Genomic DNA, 20,609 nt, shown 5'->3' on the forward strand with positions numbered 1-20,609 from the left:
CTCACTATAGAAGAAAATCTCGACTTTTCTTTCCACTCGGCTGCCGGTTTCAAGCAGCCGGCATTTTTTTCATTCCTCCTCCATCTTCCATCTCAGTTGCACACCACCTGTGATCAGTGTCACGCTCTCTCTCTCTCGCTCACTTTGAGGTTATCTCAGAATGTTGATGACGTCATGCTGGCGTATCATTATCTACAATTGCGCCGGCCGGTGCGGGGAAACTCTCATCCCCTTCCCACCCCCCTATCATTTGTCCCCTGTCCCCGAGTCCCCGCCGCATCAAAATCAAGTCAGTGTTTGGTGGAGATTGTCGACAGTATCATCTCTCTGCTGCCATTGTGCGGGTAATTCACTCAAATAAGTGGCATCGCTTCTCGAAACGACGGCTTGTTCTTGTAAAATAAAAGTCTTGTTCTTGCGTAGGTTATTCTTGTAAAAGAACAGGTCCTCCGCAGAATAGATTTTAGCAACATTGTGTTTTTGGATGACAGTAGGTGTTGTTACCTCCCAGAAGACTGGACTTCCTTGTGTGCCCAATCTGAGTTCAGGTTTGCTCAGTGATAAATATTTTTATATTCAAATTGTTCCAATCATTATCCTAATATTCTGAGTTCAATTCCAATAGTAATGAAATTATAATTATATATTACAATTATATATAGGTATTATTTTTCTGCGCAATTTATATTTTGTTTATCAAGTACTTGGATAATTGATAAAATTCAACATCCATAGATTATCATCCATCAACAGAATTGTTTCATTTGTACTGCTGTTATTAGATTGAAAAAAATGTAGGCTATTTCTTATTTTTAGAACTCGTGGCTGGAGCTCAAGGCTTCTTTTTCCAGTTACGCCAAAAACTATTGTATTTTAATGATTAATATATTAGTTTATTATTTAATTCTATTAAATAGAGATAGAAATTTCTTTATTGATATAAGACACTTCTATGGTCAAAGTCATACATATATACAAAATTTCAACCAAAAAAAGCACAATTCTACAATATAGTCATTTACAAAACCATTATCACAATTCATACATACAAAAATCAATTTCATAAAAATCAGTCACTTGATGAATTCATAATTCTTGCTGCAGCATAAATTTAACAGTTTTTTTTTAAATCATACAATAGATAGAAAAGCGTCTAATAGATAGTGGCAAGAAATTGTACAATTTTACTCCTGTAAACATCCAGCTTCTTTGAGGTCGTGAATACTTTGAGGTATCTATTTAGTTCTTATGTCATTTCTGTGCCTCGTGTTATGATTATTGGAACTTATGTTATATTACTGATAGGAATAATGGAATGTACTCAGTTTTTTTGGTTTTTTTTTCTACTTTTAATATAAATAAAAATATAAATCTCAGTACGGTACCTTTTAAACTAAGTAAAAAAGGAAATTCGTATGGCTTTTGTTGGTGGGGAGTCCCTTTCGGGAAGGTCCCACCGCCTGAATATATAATTTAAGCCGTCAATGGGCCTCACGACTGTCATACTTCAGCCGGGACCGACAATTTAACGTGCCCATCCGATAACCTTTTAAACTATTTAGTCACAACATGTTTCGGACACTTATGCCATTTTCCGTTTTTTTTTTTTTTAATTGAAAAATTAATTTCATTTATTGATGTATTACATCAATGTATTGGTACAGGTTTTTATTGAAATTCAAATAAAATAAAAATCATCCAGTGCCCTTCTATATTTTGTTATGCCTAATGCATAATATAAGAAGATGATTTTTCATTGTATTCCAAGTAGAGTAGTATTTCTTCACTCATGTGAAGAAAACGTGAAAACCTTACTGTACGGAAATGCTGAGATCGATTTAACAGTATGGTACCTTACAGGAAAAACCGCATCAGGTTTCTAAGAGATGAGAAAAGTTTGTTTTTCCTGAATGATTTTTTCTGACAACTTTTCAACGTATGTTTGATTCTTCCCTAAAAGATGAGGACGATTGTATTCTCCTTATACGGATAGGGAAGCGGAGATTCATGAAAATTTAACTTTTCATATCAATCATCACTTAAAATTAAGATGGAAGTCTGATTGCTTTATAAGTTAGCGAGTATCATAAATTGAACCCTCTATCATAAAAACTTATAATTTTATTAATATCTATAGTTACCTTCTTAAAATTTATGAATTCAGGGCTACTTATTTTTAATTATAAAATACTAGCCGTCAGGCTCGCTTCGCTCGCCATATCCGTCTAGCCAGGGGGCTCCGCCCCCTGGACCCCCGACTGGATCGTCCAAGAATGAGATCAGCAGGCTCGCTTCGCTCGCCTACATTTTTCATTTGAGCATTTTTATCATATGTTAGGACAATCCAGTCGGGGGTCCAGACTAAACGTCTGGCTAAACGGATATGGCGAGCTAAGCGAGCCTGACGGCTAGTAATATAATATTCCCAGGATTGAAGTAGCAGTGCCCAATCAATTTTTCCGCGATAAATGCATTTAAATCTTCAACTTGGTGCCAACCTAATAAAGTCAACTCAACTTAATGCCAACCTGACAAAATTATTAATTTAGTTGCCAGTTAACAACTGTTTCGAAGAGGTACTCTATCTAGATTATAGTTCTATATAGTAACATATGATATGGAAATTTCAATTATAATAGATTGGGAGAAGAAGAATATATATGCTAAAAGACGAACTTCAAACCCTTAAAAAAACCCTTAGAGTTAAAATATTGTCAAAAGATTTCTTAGTGCGCCTCTAAAGGGCCAACTGAACATACCTACCAAATTTGAACCTTTTTGGTTCGGTAGATTTTTAGTTATGCGAGTGAGTGAGTGAGTGAGTCAGTCAGTCAGTCAGTCAGTCAGTCAGTCAGTGAGTGAGTGCCATTTCGCTTTTATATATATAGATAATTATAGTACCTTTTTTGAAATTAATAAAATAGGCCTAATAGATTAAAAATACAAATTGTAACTTATAACTATAATTTGTATTACAATATAGTTATCTGTATTTTTCATCTATTATTTCATTTATTTAAAAAAAGGGTAGACTACTATAATTCTATTTTATAAACTATAGTTACTTATATACCAAATTAATTTAGCCCAATCAGGCTTCAGCTCATCTGAGTTCCTGACAGAATAGATCTAAACTCAGTTTATTATGATCGCAAGTAGCCTAATGTGTTTAATACTCTTGATAGCCTTTCTTGGTATTGAAGTTTAGTAACATCATTATTTTCAATTATTGATAACTTGCAATTAGGATTATGCCCAATCAATATAACAATGATATAAATATTGGATCCCACAGTAATATCTAGCCAAACGTCTAATCATTTCATTCCTAGTAAAAAATAATGGGCTTTATTTCCTTTTTTATGTGACTCTTCTAATTCACCTGATTTCCTAATCATATTCTAGCCACTGATAGCCTTCAACTTGATGATAATTTTATTTTTCTATTCTCTAATGAAAATTTCAACTTTGGAGGACTATATTCTCCAATTTACAGAATAAGGTTTCCGCAGGCATTGATATAAGATATCAACTGTCTATAAACAATCATAATCCAATAATGAATGTTTAGGTATAATTTATTGATATGAAATATTCTGATGGATCATTATCTTCTATATATATAAAAGCGAAATGGCACTCACTCACTGACTGACTGACTCACTCACTCACTCACTCACTCACTCACTCACTCACTCACTCACTCGCATAACTAAAAATCTACCGGACCAAAAACGTTCAAATTTGGTAGGTATGTTCAGTTGGCCCTTTAGAGGCGCACTAAGAAATCTTTTGGCAATATTTTAACTCTAAGGGTAGTTTTTAAGGGTTTAAAGTTCGTCTTTTAGCATGTATATTCTTCTTCTCCCAATCTCTTAATTATAATTGAAATTTCCATATCATATGTTATTATAGAACTATAATCTAGATAGAGTACCTCTTCGAAACAGTTGTTATTAACTGGCAACTAAATTAATAATTTTGTCAGGTTGGCATTAAGTTGAGTTGACTTTGTTAGGTTGGCACCAAGTTGAAGATTTAAATGCATTCATCGCGGAAAAATTGATTGGGCACTGCTACTTCAATCCTGGGAATATTATATTACTAGCAGTCAGGCTCGCTTTGCTCGCCAAATCCGTTTAGCCAGCCGTTTAATCTGGACCCCCGACTGGATTGTCCTAATATATGATAAAAATGCAGGCGAGCGGAGCGAGCCTGCTGTTCTCATTCTTGGACGATCCAGTCGGGGGTCCAGGGGGCGGAGCCCCCTGTCTAGACGGATATGGCGAGCGAAGCGAGCCTGATGGCTAGTATTTCTATATAGTTAACAGACATTGATTTAATTCTTACAAAAGGTGCAAAGGACAGAAAATATTCTGTCTCTACTCTCAAAATGTATTGTCGTTCCACAATGCTAAACATGAAATCGACTTTATCCTACAAAATGCGATCGATAATCGCATGATGACAATGTGAAATACGATCTGAGCTACCGTGCCTATTTCTCAATAGACCTAAATAAACAGTTTTCCGAATGAAAACAATAAGCAGACGTTCCAGTGATATTACTGTTACAACAGCTACCGTAATTCAATGTAGCTTGAAAAATTCGGTCAGTTTTATTAGATGAAAGAGTGGAGCATGAAAAAAGTCTAGTATAGTGGAACACCTTGGTTGACTGCACATTTATTCAGTTTTTCCCCTTTGAAACTGTTTCTATAATCGAACAATTTTAAAGCAAGATCACATCCCATAGAATGATATTTTTTTGATGAGATGAGACCATATTAAGGTCCACGTTATAATGACAGTATTTGATTGACATTGATGCTGCTATCCTTGTCTATCATTCGACAAATCAGAAAGCACTACCCTTTTCTAACTCCGCAACGTTGCCAGATTGTTTCTGGACCATGTATAAATAATATGATTAATTAACAGAACATTTTATTATTTTCATTCATTCATTATACAAAACACTACAACCATAATATAGTTATGACATTGGAGGAAAAACTAGGCTGAACCTGTACTATTTATACATTAAATCCCAATAATTATGAATAATTATTATCTTATAATTGAAAAATATATTTTATTGACGAATAAAATATAATTTATTATTTCAAGCTAGAACTAACAGTTGATACTACATCAGATATACTGGTATCAGCTATCCTCTATATAGAGAACACTGGTAAGGGAGAGAATCAGCAACACTGTTCTCCTAACTCCCTCCACTGCCATTAAAAAGAGGACCTCACTATAGAATAATATTCTATAGGTTTGAATATAGGAATTTCAATAAATCTCAACAAATGTATTATTAGATTTTTCCTTTTTGTGTAGTTGAGAATTTGATATTGTGGTAATTATTCATAAATAGACTAAGAAATTGTCAAAAACCACAGATTTTGTTGATAGTTAGAAAGACCGGTTTCGGTTGTTACAGAAATTATGTCAATCTCTCATAAACTGCTTATTAGATTACCTACTTATTATGGACCTTGTAAATTTATTTTCAATTTGAAAAATATGTGTAGATAGTCTCTCGTTCTTTTTAGTCCAAGTTCTAAATAATTAAACATGTTTAGAATAATAAAGAGCTGAACTCCTTGTTAACGCATTGACTTCTAAACACAGGCAACATTATACACAGGAAAAGCTGGTTCACTTTTCTGAGTTTTTAGCCTTGAAGTTTTTCGCTTGGATTAAAAAAAATAATAATAACAGTCCTCTACAAATTATTTACGTCTCGGAGATCAAGTTGAAGGGCTTCTCAAAATAAAAAAGATGAACCACGATAGAATATCATATTTATTATAATGATTCAATGATTTTATTACAGCGAGAAAATACATACAGTAGGTAGGTACACTAGGCCATGTCATTAGAATAAAATTACAAATATATCTATATAATAAGAGAGAGTAGGGTTGTGTTTGTTCGTTTGTTCGCATCAAAGCATGTCAACTTGTGGATTGCATACCGGAAAAACGGGAATGATTTAGATCTCCAAATTTTGAACATAGATTCTAAAAATATCAATCTCGTGCACCTGGAAGCCCAAATTTCAATTTTCCTTCTAGATTTTTCAGAATTAATGTTCAAATTCATCTATGCTACCCTACATGAAGTTCCATATAAGTTCCAAGCCCAAAGTGTGTTTCTTATGAGAAGGTTATAATGCTGTTACAAGACTCTCACTTTCGAACAGATGTATAGCGCAACGGTAAAAACGCTAGCTTACGAAGCGATGGTTCCTCGGTTCATATCCCGATGCTTCCCAATTTTTTTGTTCTTAATTTTTTCCCTCAAAACGTATTATTATCAATTATTTTTTGAAGGAATTTGTTTTTATTACAATTGAACTTGGATTTTATCAAATAATTATTTTTAATGTAAAATTTTACCACCAGTACAAATGAATTGGACACAGTCTTCATGCTGTGTAGGCCTATCATTGAATTTCATAAGAAAAACATGAATAGATCACAATAAAATAAGTAATAATTTATATTCTTCAGTTATAATTTACTATACTCAGTTTTCTATACTATAATAAATGAAAGAACTGGCTTATACATGTAAGGAATAGGGAATTATGTTTGACGCATCATCACGTCTGAAATATACTCAACTGATTAATTTGAAATTTTGCTTATAGATTCTTAATTAACCGAGGATGGTTATTTATGCCTATTTTCAGTTCTTCAAAATTTCATTACGACAAGTTTTCAATTTGTCATGCTTCCAGTTGTTGTATAAATGCAGCTGAACTTTTCTTTTAAAAGGGACTCTAGATGATAGGTATGATTGGGGATCCTATTCGAAAATATAACTGATTTTCTGTCGCATCAAAACCGCACCGATTTCTCAACCGTTCAAAAGTTATTCTCATTCAAAGATACTGATAAATCATCCATCTATCAATCATCTTTTACTATAATAATGGAAAGAGCTGGCTCATAAATGCACGTGATGTAGGAAAATTATGTTTGACACATCATCACGTCTGAACTACTGGACTGATTGATTTGAAATTTTGCATAAAGATTCTTAATTAACCAAGGATGGTTATAGGCCTATTTTCAAATTTCGAATTTTTTATTACGTCAAGTTTTCATTTTGTAATTTTAAAATAGACCCTTGCGAAGCACGGATCACCTACTAGTAATATCATAAATTATATCAAATATTCGCCAGTATCATAAATTATATCAAATATTCGCCAGTATTATCGTTTTTTCATCTTTTATTTGTTGTGGTTGTTATTTGTTTCAGATAATTCATTCTAGATATTTAGTTTTTAGATAATTTATGTTAATTTAGGCCTATTTATTTTGTTGAAACCATTCAATTAAAAAAAAAAACTTTTCAGGTTTATGCAATGACTTGATTTGTGAGTTTGTAATGCTAACACAAAGATATATATATATAATATATATATATATATATATAGTAAAATATATCACTGAACATTATGTCAGTGTAAATTTCTATTTCAAGTGAATTTTAGTTTCATAATATTATGTGATTATGAAAATTTCAAAGTATATCACTCTTTTCTCTGAAAGCCAGTCATGCATTTTTCAGACTATGGATTATACATACCTATTTAAAGTGTCATATCTAATATTTTAAATATTTATGCCTACATTAAATTATAGTGGGTAACGTTTTTGAGCCTGCACCAAAAATATAGATGAACAATATTATTTTTGTTGGAGAATGTGATAGGCTCAATGCATAATATGAGTGACATGTTTATATGATTGTTACAAGGAAATCCAAATCAATTACTCATTCAAGAAAGGTCACTCACTACATTATTATCAGAATCATGTCAGAAGGGTTATCAATTGTTCATCTGAACTCTTCTTACAATAAAAATCAGCAATAATTATTTTTTTATAACCAACTTCTATGCAGCAAATAACATTGATAGTTGATCATTTCATTGAAAATTTATAAACATATCACATATTGAAGATTCCAATTTGAAAAATTCAAGCAGCCTTGGTCAAGCTCTAAATTATCGATACTGCAAAAAAAAACAACATCAAAACAAGTGTTAAAACATCCGTCTTCATCCCATTTTTTTCCTAAATCTATCCATTCAGACAAACGTTTACAAAATAAAATATCATAAACAAATTCATATAGTTAAAAGTCGACCTACGAGCAGGAATTACTTTCATTATTTTACTCATATTTAATTGACTTTGATAAAAATTAAAGAATGATGAATATCTACCTTATAAGCCTATAGTGAGGTATATTGTCTTTAATTTCAATATCCATTACATCTGATATATTTCATAAAGTTTTGGCACTGAAATGACGATTTGCAGACTATATAATTATATTTTATTGTGAAAAATATAAAATATTCACTCCCAGCATATTTTCGAATCCGATGATCCAGTCAGTGAGTAAATATTTTATATTTTTCACAATTAATATAATCTGCAAGTTGTCATACTAGTGTTAAAAGCTTTAGAAAATGCCTCTACTAGTACTATATACCTACGGTACTATATAATCGAGCATTATTTTAATTTTACATTTCAATGTAAGAATTTGAAGTGCCTAATCTACCTAGGCTATTTTAATTCAATAAATTTTATTATGATGGCGATACTTTCGAAGCCATTCAATCCTATTCGCATTTGTACTATTGGTACAAATAATTTTTTGTGAAACTGTTCTCAAGTTCCCTGCTGTATAATTGAACATTACCTATAAATTCATATTCGTATAGCCTATTGAAACATTTGAAACAACTCACTCTATTCCAATAAAAAATTGTTAGGATTATGACAATTGATTGACTCTTTATTGATTAATACAATAAGTAAATTGATGGGGAGAGAAAAAAATAAGGTAACCTTGTGCTATTTCTCTCCCAAATTTGGATAAGGTTGGACATAGTCCGAAATAGGTCAAGTCTTATAGTTGTTCACTTCACAAAATTTTCAGGTCTCAATTATTTTTACAAAGTAGATTTTTGAATTTAGATGATACAAAACCAAACGTAGAAGAAATATTTCACATTATTGTCACTAAAATAGGAATATTCACATATTATTGAAATAATTTGAGAATAATAATTACAAGTCATTTAATCCAATGTACAATATTCTTTACATATTCTGAATTTGTGGAAAATAATTCTTATCTAATATAGTCTCCAACAAATATAGAAGAGTTTGAACCAAAGGGTCATACCTTCACGAACAATATTCTTATCAATTTAAGCCAAAATATGATCTTATTAAGCTGGATTCGCATACAACATAGTGGATAGTGAATAGTGAAAATATAGTTTCTACTCTAGCTCAATAGATCTTCTAATAGTGCTGTGTAGCTGTCATGAATTTTATAATTTTTTTCAGATAGCATGACGTTGTCTCGATCATTGATGATTCTAGTCATTGTGGGGATGATGTCATCATTCTGCCACATGGAGACAATTGATGACGACACAGTGGTTGTCAATGCCATTGATAATAATGATCTGCCAGAGAATGACAATGCTGGTGCTGGAATCGAACCGGTGACAGCAAATAATCCTCGGATCACCGATGTGCTGACCAACAGTCAAGGTCATTCGTGCGTGTGTGTGCCTTTCTATCGGTGCAGTGTCAACAATACCCTAATCACTGACGGTGCCGGCATCATCGATATAAGGTCAGTGGTTGCGTTCACCAATTCATTAAATCAAATTTACACTATGAACAGAGATGTTGTGCAATTTCTCCATTTCAAGGTGAAATAAGAACGATATTGTCAGTTGCACATAGCCTAATTTATTTGAGCCAAACTTTGGTTTCAATGCATCATCTTCAGTGGTCTTTTTTTGTTAGACTCGAAGAGTTTTGGTTAGTGACCAAAAAGACCAGAAGATGAAGCCTTTTAGTGCATTGAAACACAAGTTTCGCAAAAATAAATTATGTGCAACTGACAATATCGTACTTATTTCACCTTAATTTATAAAATCTATGATAACACCTGGACCCAGCCCTGTTGCATGAGAAAATACAGCTAATAGTTTAATACTTCCCTATTCTGATAGCCAGTCGACTAAAGTGAGGTTCACGTTTTAATGGATAGGAAAACAGCGTTTCCGATTGTCTGCCTTGCTACTGCCTTCTTGTATAGAAGTACTGCCTTCAGAGGATAGCTGATACCAGTATTTCATTTAATTTATTTACAATGCAAATGACACACTAATGTAACAACATTGGCAGATAAAATAATAAGGTAGTCATTATTATCCGATAATGATATATATAATATATAGTATATCCGATATAATATTAACTGTTCATTAATAATTATTATTAAACGAAAATCCAAATTAAATGCTGTTTATCAGCATTTGAATAATCGCAATATCTCAGTACAGTAATTCTATCTGTAACTGTTCATTGTTGTTTAAAATGATAGATTATATTTTTCGTCTAGAAAATGAATATTATTCTATTATTAAATAATAAATTATCTTGATTGAGATGGAATATTTTGTTAATTAATTTGCCTTCTATATAGGATAGCTGATACCAATATAATCGGATGTAATATTTGTGCTGACCTAATAATTTAACTGTTCATTCTTGTTTCAAATAATCATTTTAATATTTTATTTGTGAAGAAAATATATTTTCCTACAGTTACGTTGAAAAGTGGCCATTGCTGCACTGATTACAGAACGCAAAGAATCACTTTTCCGCTCTAGTGCGGGAAAAATTTTTCTGCACTCCAGATTTGCAACATGGCAACGCAAAATACTTAGTAAGTTATATGGAGCAACAGTGCAGCAAAATCAAAATGAAGTTGGTAACAGTGACTGGGCTGCTATAGTGAGCAGAGGTGCAACGAAGCACAACGCGCTAATTATTATTCATTATAATTATATTATAACCAAGGACAACGACAAGGATTTTAGGATTAAGGTTTTTATCAATAATAAAATTACACAGAAAAACATTTGATGGATTTCAGGCAATTTTACCCATAATTACCCACTTTTCATATTCAATGGTAACTGTAGGAAAAACTTAATGTGAAATACGTGCGCAAAGTTCCTCTGCTGCACTCAAGAAGCCATTCCGCCCTCGCCTACGGCTCGGGCGTTATCGTTTCTTTCGGTGCAGCAAACTGTCACTTTGCGCACTAGTTGCACAAATAACTATTTCAAATTAGCTTATAATATGATACATTTTCTCAACTGATATTAAATATTTAATTTATTGCAAGTATACATTGTTAAAAAACGATCTGACAACGTTGCGGTGCTATAAAAACGGTTAGCGCTATCTGCTTTGCCGAAGATATAGACAAGGATAGCAACACCAATGTTAATAAAATATAGGCCATTATAACGTGGCACTCACTAAAGATAAATTATACTTAAAATACTGGATAACTTCTCATGTATCATTTCACTCTTATCTATTTAACCATAATATATTGATTCATAACTTAAGGATAGCAACACCAATATTAATCAAATAGGTACTGCCATTATAACGTGGATCACACACTATAATAAGTGCTGTCTTTATAACCTGAATCTGATTGTAGATGAAGAACACTTTTTAGAAATCCAGTTTTCTAATAACGTATTTAATTAGGGCTACTAACCGAATAGTTCATTTTGAGAAAATTTTAAAATGGATTGAACATCTGAAACTACCTTACCGTGTATAGTAGTTGTTTTTGTAATTTATAAAAAAATGTTTTTGAAAAAAATGGTACTATGGGATTATTTTTTCACAGAAATTGTTGTTTCCAGATCGAAACCTGAAAGCCTGTGCCCACACTACATGGATGTCCCTTTCAGGATGGATGTTAGTTGTTTTTGTAATTAATAAAAAAATGTTTTTGAAAAAAATTGTATACTATGGGATTATTTTTTCACAGAAATAGTTGTTTGCAGATCGAAACCTGAAAGCCTGTGCCCACACTACATGGATGTCTGCTGTGAGAATAATCCAACAGACGGCCGGAATCCTGCGGAGGATAGAGTCGAACCAGTTTCTACAACTGATCCGCCGTTAGTGAATGAACACTCTACAACCAATCCGCCTTTAGTGAATGAACATTCTACTACATCTAATCTGCCGTTTGTGAATGAACAGAAAGAGGGATGTGGCTGGAGACACACGGGTGGTGTCCGCTTCAGGATCACGGGAAACGTCAACAACGAAGCGCAATTTGGCGAGTTCCCCTGGATGCTCGCGCTGCTCGTCAACAATCGCATCGACGAGAATACCACACTCAAACTGTTCGCGTGCGGCGCGTCGCTCATACATCCGCAGGTCGTTCTGACTGCCGCGCATTGCATCAAGGGGTGAGCATCAGCAGGGTCACACATAAATCACTACACTACCAGCATACGAAGATATCCCATTGTATAGATCGTTTATGCTCCAGATTTCCAGCCGAATTTTTGTCAACTCAATCCGATTACTGTCGACTTATTACTGTTTTGGCTGGGTGAAAGTGTGAGAACGGCACAGTATGAGAGACTACCAGCTTCACAAAAAGAACTACAAGGACTATCGGCTTGAGTTAACGTTGAAATTTGCAACATTAACGCCCTATGATACCATGGGATAAATCTTCATATGCTACCCTTTTTCTATGGTATCAGTGAGAACTGAGAATAGAGTTATAGCTGAGTTTATTCTTCACAGCAGTCTATTGACTGGGGAGTTGTGAATAGTGCTTCACCCATAATGTGTCGTGAGGTGGCCAAAGTATGATCAACTGATCATAGCGCTCAAACCTCAAAGGACTACCGTATCTTAAATGCTGAAAAGTATGTTCTTGAACATATTACGAAATTGTGTAGTAAAGTTTTTGTAATAGTTACTTTATTTTTAAAATAAAAAGACGTTTACTTTCTATGGAATTAAGACAAGGTAGGCGGTAAGGGCTGTTTTTTCTTCTGTATTTTTTATTGATAGTATCATTGTTCCCATGAGTTCTTGTGTGACTATTAAAAATCGTTCAGCTCATACTCAATATTATACAACAGCTGGACAGGTTGAAAAATTCACTGCCAACTTAGTGAATTTTGCGGATTGAATGTCTATATTCTAGCTGACGTTTCAACTGAAGTATGGCAGTCCTAACGGCTTAAATTATGTTTCTATAAACTATATAAATATTATTAAGTATTTTTACTTATTTAAATTTATGGTTAACAGAGTCACATGCCATAACATTGTACAATAATAAACATGTTCAGGAGAAGACATGAACAGGCTGAATCCAAAACTGGCTCACCCAAATGGATAGATAAAAAGTTTCCAAACCATTTTACTTTTCTAAATATTTGTTGTGGTCAAGAGTCACAGCTCATGCTGTAAGCAGTGATATCTCACTTTTATTAGTATGTTATACCATAGAGAAATGATAGCTCAAGTAGATATCCCATGGTATAGGACGTTTATGTCGCAACTTTTACTATCATCCCAAGCCGATAGTTCATGTATTTCTTTCCTATGCAGCTGTGTGACGCTGGTAGTCTCTCAAATTGTGCCGTTCATACACTATCGCCCCAACAAAACAGTGAAAATTGACAATAGTCGACAGTAATCGGCTTGAGATAACAGTAAAAGTTGCGACATAAATTCCCTATACCATGGGATATCTACTTACGCTATTGTTTCTCTATGGTTATACTTTGTGTACTGACGTTGTCTTTTATTCTATGAACTTCATGGCAATAAAATTATATTTATTTAGTCCATTTTCTCTCAAAAATAACATAAACATATAGACGGTTGACAAACTAAATGAACTGTAGGCCTACCTCTTTTATTGAAGTTTTCGAGATTTAATCTTTTTTTTTATAAAATATAATTACAGTAGGTAGTACCCTTTGAAATTATTAATAAAATAATAGAATGAGAATAGGTGCAAATTAAAACTACTAGTTTCGGCGATCACACCATCGTCAGATTTTTCAAATATAATAGCATTTTTCAAAAAATCCTGACGATGATGTGATCACCGAATGTTTATGTTTATGTTTTGAAGAGACGGATTCAAAGATCCAAAGGTTCAAAGAACCTCACACGTCAACCGAAGCTTATTGTGTGTCTCAAAGTATGTTAGTAAGGCAAACCAACTCCCGTGTGCTTTACAAGGTCCAGGAGTTTCTTCCCTATACCAACATCCCATTCCTCACCTGGTTGCTTACAGACAAACAGAGCCCCCCTTCTTCTAGCTCCAAGACTTTCGCAATCCAGTATGATATGCTTGGCAGTCTCTTCACACTGATTACAAAGCCTACACATCTGGCTTTCAGTTCTGAGTCCAATTGTGTGGAGATGTTTCCTGAAGTGGCCATGTCCAGTTATCAGGGCAATCTCCTGCTTGACCTGACCTCTACCCAGACTCACGAGCCAGCTGGTGAAGCGAGGGCTTGCGTCTGCCAGCAGCCTTTTGCCAAGTGCTTGACCAGGGTGACGTAAGTCCCTGGACCATTTACTTATTGTGTGGAAGGCAGTTGTTTTACTTATGCCACAGCCCGGCTCTGGGCCAAGGAATGGCATACTAGAACCCCGCTTAGCAAGCTCATCTGCACGCTCGTTACCTCCCATGCCTACATGGCCAGGTACCCAACCAAGGTGCACAGAGTTGAGCGTTGCAAGCCTGCTGAGCGTTTTGTGGCACTCCCACACCAATTTGGACTTGATTTCATTGGAGTCAAGAGCCTTGAGGGCTGCCTGACAGGATTACTATATGCTTGTCGCAATAGCGCCTGGCAATGCCTATGTTGGCACAAGCCATGATACCCCAAGTGATCACCGAAACTAGTACCGTAGTTATAATTTGTACTTTTATTCTATGATTTTATTAATTTCAAAGGCTACTATAATTCTATTTTATAAATACAATAAATTAGCCCTGAATTCATACATTATAATAGTTTTGTTTGTTGTCTGTAGTCGCAACACCAACGATCTGATGATAAGAGCTGGAGAGTGGGACACTCAAACGAAGAACGAAATTCTGCCCCATGTCGACGTGAATGTGGGTGAAAGCATAGTGCACGAGAACTACTATGCCGGAGGTCTGCACAACGATATAGCACTGCTCGTCCTTCAACGGCCTCTCCAGTTGTCCGAATACATAAATACAGTTTGCCTTCCACCCCGCAACACAGTGCCCAACATTGCTACATGCACTGCTACAGGCTGGGGCAAGGATGAGTATGGTAAGATAATTGTACAAAAAAACATAGAAGCAAATCAAATCCTTATTTGTCCCAAAAACATAATTACATCAATGACAATGGTTATAAAAGAAAAAGCTACAATATAAAATGGAAAACGAAATACCATCAAATAGGATAAAATAAATACGGGAAGTCCCTGCAGGGTTCAAAAAAACCTGAGCGCAGAGGCTGAGTGTTCAATAATTAAAAATAATGCAAGAGAATTAAAATGGGATAACATGTAACTGAGTTCTGCTATTTAACTTAAAATCGGGAAGAAAAATAGGAAGTGAGGAAGGAAAGAGAAAGTAGCAAAGTAGAGGCATAAGAGAAAGAAAAGAATAGTTGAAAATTACATGAAAAACAAGAGAAATCTTTTTCATTTTTCCACATTTTATTAATTACTGTTTGATTTATAGGATTAAGCTGTAACTGGCATATAATTATCTATTAGTTTTCAAGTCAGAGTAATTTTGTTATTAATTTGGATCTCAATCTTTTTAAATTAAAAATTTCTTGTTTTGATTGTTTGGTGAGAAAATTAGACAACATTTTATAAAATGGAGAAAGCATAACCTATTTTCTGGACTATTTGAATGGATCAAAATTCGGGGGAGGAACAGTTTTGGGCTGTGCCTGTTGATCCTCCACCAAATTATATTGAATAATAATTTTGTATCATTAAATCAATAAAAAAATAAATTTTATTTCCACTTGTTAAAAAGTTATAAAATCCAAGTTTGTATATGAATGTTATAAGTTTTATGTTTTCAATCTGCATGACTGTTTATCATTGCTTAATGTTGTATAGCCTGTGATTAATAATAAAATGAATTGAATATGCTTTCCCTTGTTGAACTTACAGGCAAAGAGGGGAAGTACCAAGTAATAATGAAGAAAATAGACCTTCCGATTGTTCCAAGACATGTATGCGAGACAAAATTGAGGCAGACAAGGCTGGGACAATTTTTCAGACTGCATGATAGTTTTGTTTGTGCCGGCGGAGAGCTGGGACGTGATACTTGTAAGGTAAGTCGTCGTCAACAGACATTTTTCAAATAGAAATTGCTTTATCGACATAGGTCACTTTCTAAAAAAGCATGGCAAACGTCATACAAATAATTTCAAGCATGCAGAATACAGTTCTGGAGAAAACAAAATATAGAGAATAGGATAGAATCTTATTGGTCATTCAATATTTCCAAAAAATACATCGAATTGGTCAAATTACATCCTTTTTAAATCACTATGATTCATGAGTCAGTTTTAAAGACCATGCAGCCGAGACAGGTACACTTGATATTATCAGATATCCTCTATAGAAGGCAGTGGCAAGACACAGAATCGACAACGCTGTTCCCCTATCTTTCTCCACTGCCTTTATAACGTGGACCTCACTATAGAACTGTGTTCTAATTCAGAGACTGTATTTAACTGTAACTAAATAGTAGTTCTGTGAACAGTAGACCTCACGCAGTTTTCTCATCCACAAGTATCTGATGTCACCTGTTCTAGTTGATTACAAAGACCTTAAATAGATAGGTAGGGTAGATCTTTGAGGTCTTTGGTTGATTCGGCTGAATCATAATTTACTCTTAAAAACTGTTATATGTTTTCTCCAAGATCGAAAACTCACTTACGTTAATAAGCTCAGTCCACGTTTGAATTTGTATCCCATATGATAATTTATCAAGTTCAGTGATAATATTTCCATCTGATAAAAATATTCTTCAACTATTTCAAAATCATTTTTTTCAATCAAGAATATTAAAATTTCTTCAGCAGTTCATTAAATCATTTTTTATTTTATTTTCAATCACCTATTAAATTTGTTCTTCAAATGTGAGAATATTGATACTGATGGGCACGCACCATTAAAAATATTGAAAACCTACCTTATAGAAATAGAAACGGCCAGACATGTGTGTAATGCATGCAATGAATAATCCACTTATCAGCTGATTGATTATGAATAATTCTATGGTCTGATTAATCCTATCTTCAAAGTAGATGATATATGAATATAGTGATATCAGAGTATGGAGGAATTCCTTTTCTTTTCATATTATCCTTAGAATGCAAAATTTCAAAAAAACCTTGTGTATACATCGACGTGCAGTTGAAAAAGGAATATTCCTGCCATATCTCATCGAATTCTATCAACGCGTTTGGCCGTAAACGCGTTACATACAGACAGACAAAAGAAAATCCGAGTTAAAACATAGACCTCACTACGTTCGGTCAAATATAAAAAAAAACACTCTGATGAAGGCTTATGAATCTCCTCATTTGGAGTGGAATGTACTCCTCAATTATTCTTAACAAAAAGTGTTTTTTTTTCAAATATTTACTTAGAAATGCATGGTAACGAACATTTTCAAAGACAATGGAATAGAATAGAAAAAGCGTTTATTGAATAAATAAGCTGCTAGCGAATACAAAAATAGAGGCCTGTAATTGGTGTACTTGGGACTAACCTAACTGTGATTGGTTGACAGGGCGACGGAGGAGGTCCATTGGTTTGTCCAATAGCAGGCACTCAGGAGCGTTACTACCAGACCGGAATCATAGCCTGGGGCATAGAATGTGGAACCGCCACACCTGGCGTTTATGTCAACACCGCCCTATTCAGAAACTGGATAGACCAGAAGATGCGACTCTTCAACTTTGACACATCTTACTACAATTATCAGTGAATGCTTTCAACCAATGATTTGAATTATTTAATAGTTGATGGCATGGAGAAAAGATAGCATAATTAGATATTCCATGGTGTAGGTCGTTTACGGTCCAAATTTCAAGCCGTTTTTTGTCAACTGAAGACGATTACTGTCGACTATTAGTCCGATCTCAGTAGGCGTCAAATCTGCAAAACCGTAGAAACCAGTCCGAAAAAACAAAACAATTATTACTTTTTTGTTGGGAGTGTAAGGCTCAACTCACACTTACGCGACTCAGGTCGAGAAGAGACTCGACTCTAATCGAGAGCATGTGTTTCCAAATGGTGACACTCAGACCTGTCGACTCTAGTCTCCGCGACTGTCACCATTTGAAAACACATGCTCTCGACTAGAGTCGAGTCTCTTCTAGACCTGAGTCGCATAAGTGTGAGTTGAGCCTAAGAGTGTAAGAACGGCACAGTATGAGCGTCTATAGTGAGGTCCACGTTATAATGGCAGTGAAGAAAGATTGGAGAGCAACGTTGCCGATCCTTTGTCTTGTCAATGCCTTCTAAAGACGGTAGCTAATACAGGTTTATTGATGTAATAATTAAGTTCATTCTCGTTCAAGATAATCAATTTATTTTTTATGAAACAAGAAATTATATTTTACAATAACTTGAAAATGAATCTTCATAATTAAGATAAAATATTTTGTTAATTAATTATTAATTCTACATTGTAAAAGACGATCTGGCAACAGAGCAAAGCGAGAAAGAGATAGCGCTTTGTTTAATGATAGACAAGGATAGCAATACCATTGCTAATCAAACACTGCCATTATAACGTGGACCTCACTATACCAGCATCACAAGAAAAAGAACTACTACGACGTAAACATTGAACATAAACGCCCTATACCATGAGATATCTTCTTATGCTATCTTCTCTCTATGCTAATGGTCTGAGAATAATTAATTGTATTTTGAGAGTAGTGGAGCAAAACGGGGCATGACTGGGAGCAGGGGAATAGCTTTGTTAAAAGTCTAAAGCATCTAGATTTAAAAATTTACTTTTCCTAGTTACCTTGAAAAGTGACCATTCCTGCACTGATTACAGAACGCAAAGAATCACTTTTCCGCTCTAGTGCGCAAAGTATTACTTTGCGTACTCCAGATTTGCAACATGGCAACACAAAATAGTTGGTGGGTTACATGGAGGATTAGTGCAAAACAAAAATTAAGTTGGTAATAATGACTGTGGTTAGATTTAGATAAGAATCATTTCAATGGATACCCTACATTTATGATAAAATCCCAATCTAGAAATCCAAAACAAGAATAATGTTCATCTAAATCATAATTAAATAATCATCATTTACGAATTCTCATCATCTAATAATAAATAATAGTTATTTTCTATTGATTATTATTTCAACTGCAAGCAATGAGAAAAGTAGCAAATATAAATTATAAAATTCGAATTTTGAGGTTAAATGATTACCGTTCGATATCCATAGTTTATAGATAAAAATAATAAAAAACATAAGAATACTACAATAAAAATATTCTCTGATGTATATGTTATTTTTATAAATATTTTTCAGTTTACTTTGAGCATTTTTCTCGGTAATTTGAGCAAAAGTCTAAATTTCTGAATCCTGTTTCAGTACTTTTTAGCTGGATGAAACAAACTTAGGTACGATTCTTCCCTCTAGGTCGCGCGCTTGTCGGTTCAGCCATCCCAATCAGCTGTTGGCGTGTATTTTGAATGCGAATTTTTTGTTCTATCTGTATTTTTTCTGATTCTTGAATGAATAAAAATGAGAACTTTGGCTGAGAATATTCAACTTCAATGGGATTATTAATTTTTGAATGAATTAAGGTTGTCATTAATAACAGCATCACACACATGAACATATTTGATGGATTTCAGCCATCATTTTACCCATAATCAACCACTTCTCATATTCAATAGTAACTGTAGGAAAAGTTTAATGTGAAATACGTGAGCAAAGTTTCTCTGCTGTACTCAAGAAGCCATTCCGCCCTCGCCTACGGCTCGGGCGTAAACGTTTCTTTTGGTGCAGCAAACTGTCACTTTGCGCATTAGTTGCACAAATAACTATTGTGAAAATAATCAAGGACTGAAAATTTTGTGAAGTGAACAACGACAAGACTCAACCTATTTCGGACTATGTGTAAACTTATCTAAATTTGGGAGAGGAATAGCAAAAGGTTACCTTATTTTTTCTCTCCCTATCATTGATGTAATTATTGAATCAATAAAGAATAAAATAAAATTATTAGTTTTTTTCTGGTGGTTGGTTAGATTTTACTTGTGTGTGCTCCATGAGACAAGAATGTGATCAACTGTTTTATTATAGTCGAATTACAAGAACTTCCGACTTGGAGGGATATGCTGAGCAGAGAAAAGTAGGTATACACTAGATCGGACAGCGTTCTGTAGTCTGGAATGAGTGTTCAACACCTCATGATGCGCATACCTGATTGAAAGTAATGATCTCTGAAAGCAATGCATCAACTGAGTATGATTGTCAACTTGGCAAACGCGCCTGCTTCTATTACTCTGGCTGAACTGGTTCTACATCCCTCCAAGTCGGATGTTGTTGTAATTCTATTATAGTTTTTAACTGTTGTTACTTTCTTTTATTCACCTTTGTGCCTAGTTTTGCAGGAAATAATGTACTG

General features: G+C 34.1%; 1 protein-coding gene across 2 annotated transcripts; it reads left to right on the forward strand.

Annotated features, from left to right (window-relative positions):
- Nucleotides 1-265: 265 nt before the first annotated feature.
- Nucleotides 266-17,981, forward strand: LOC111051668 (phenoloxidase-activating factor 2). Of its 2 annotated transcripts, none has more exons than XM_039426187.1 (6): nucleotides 266-344; nucleotides 9,399-9,693; nucleotides 11,945-12,358; nucleotides 14,970-15,238; nucleotides 16,104-16,267; nucleotides 17,737-17,981. In XM_039426187.1, the coding sequence occupies exons 2-6, from the start codon at nucleotides 9,404-9,406 to the stop codon at nucleotides 17,932-17,934; spliced, it is 1,335 nt and encodes a 444-aa protein (XP_039282121.1). In that variant the 5' UTR covers nucleotides 266-344; nucleotides 9,399-9,403; the 3' UTR covers nucleotides 17,935-17,981. The 2 variants fall into 2 exon arrangements, with proteins under 2 accessions (XP_039282121.1, XP_039282120.1); XM_039426186.1 differs by having other exon boundaries at nucleotides 283-548.
- Nucleotides 17,982-20,609: the final 2,628 nt, after the last annotated feature.

This window comes from Nilaparvata lugens, chromosome 4 (assembly GCF_014356525.2).
Source record: "Nilaparvata lugens isolate BPH chromosome 4, ASM1435652v1, whole genome shotgun sequence".
Taxonomy (NCBI): domain Eukaryota; kingdom Metazoa; phylum Arthropoda; class Insecta; order Hemiptera; family Delphacidae; genus Nilaparvata; species Nilaparvata lugens.

Bases quoted from the DNA above. Each gene is read 5' to 3' on its own strand.
- LOC111051668 (XM_039426186.1), top strand. From the start codon at position 485: ATGACAGTAGGTGTTGTTACCTCCCAGAAGACTGGACTTCCTTGTGTG. The intron at 12,359-14,969 runs GTGAGCATCAGC...TGTTGTCTGTAG, and splicing joins GCCGCGCATTGCATCAAGGG to TCGCAACACCAACGATCTGA. The intron at 15,239-16,103 runs GTAAGATAATTG...TTGAACTTACAG, and splicing joins CTGGGGCAAGGATGAGTATG to GCAAAGAGGGGAAGTACCAA.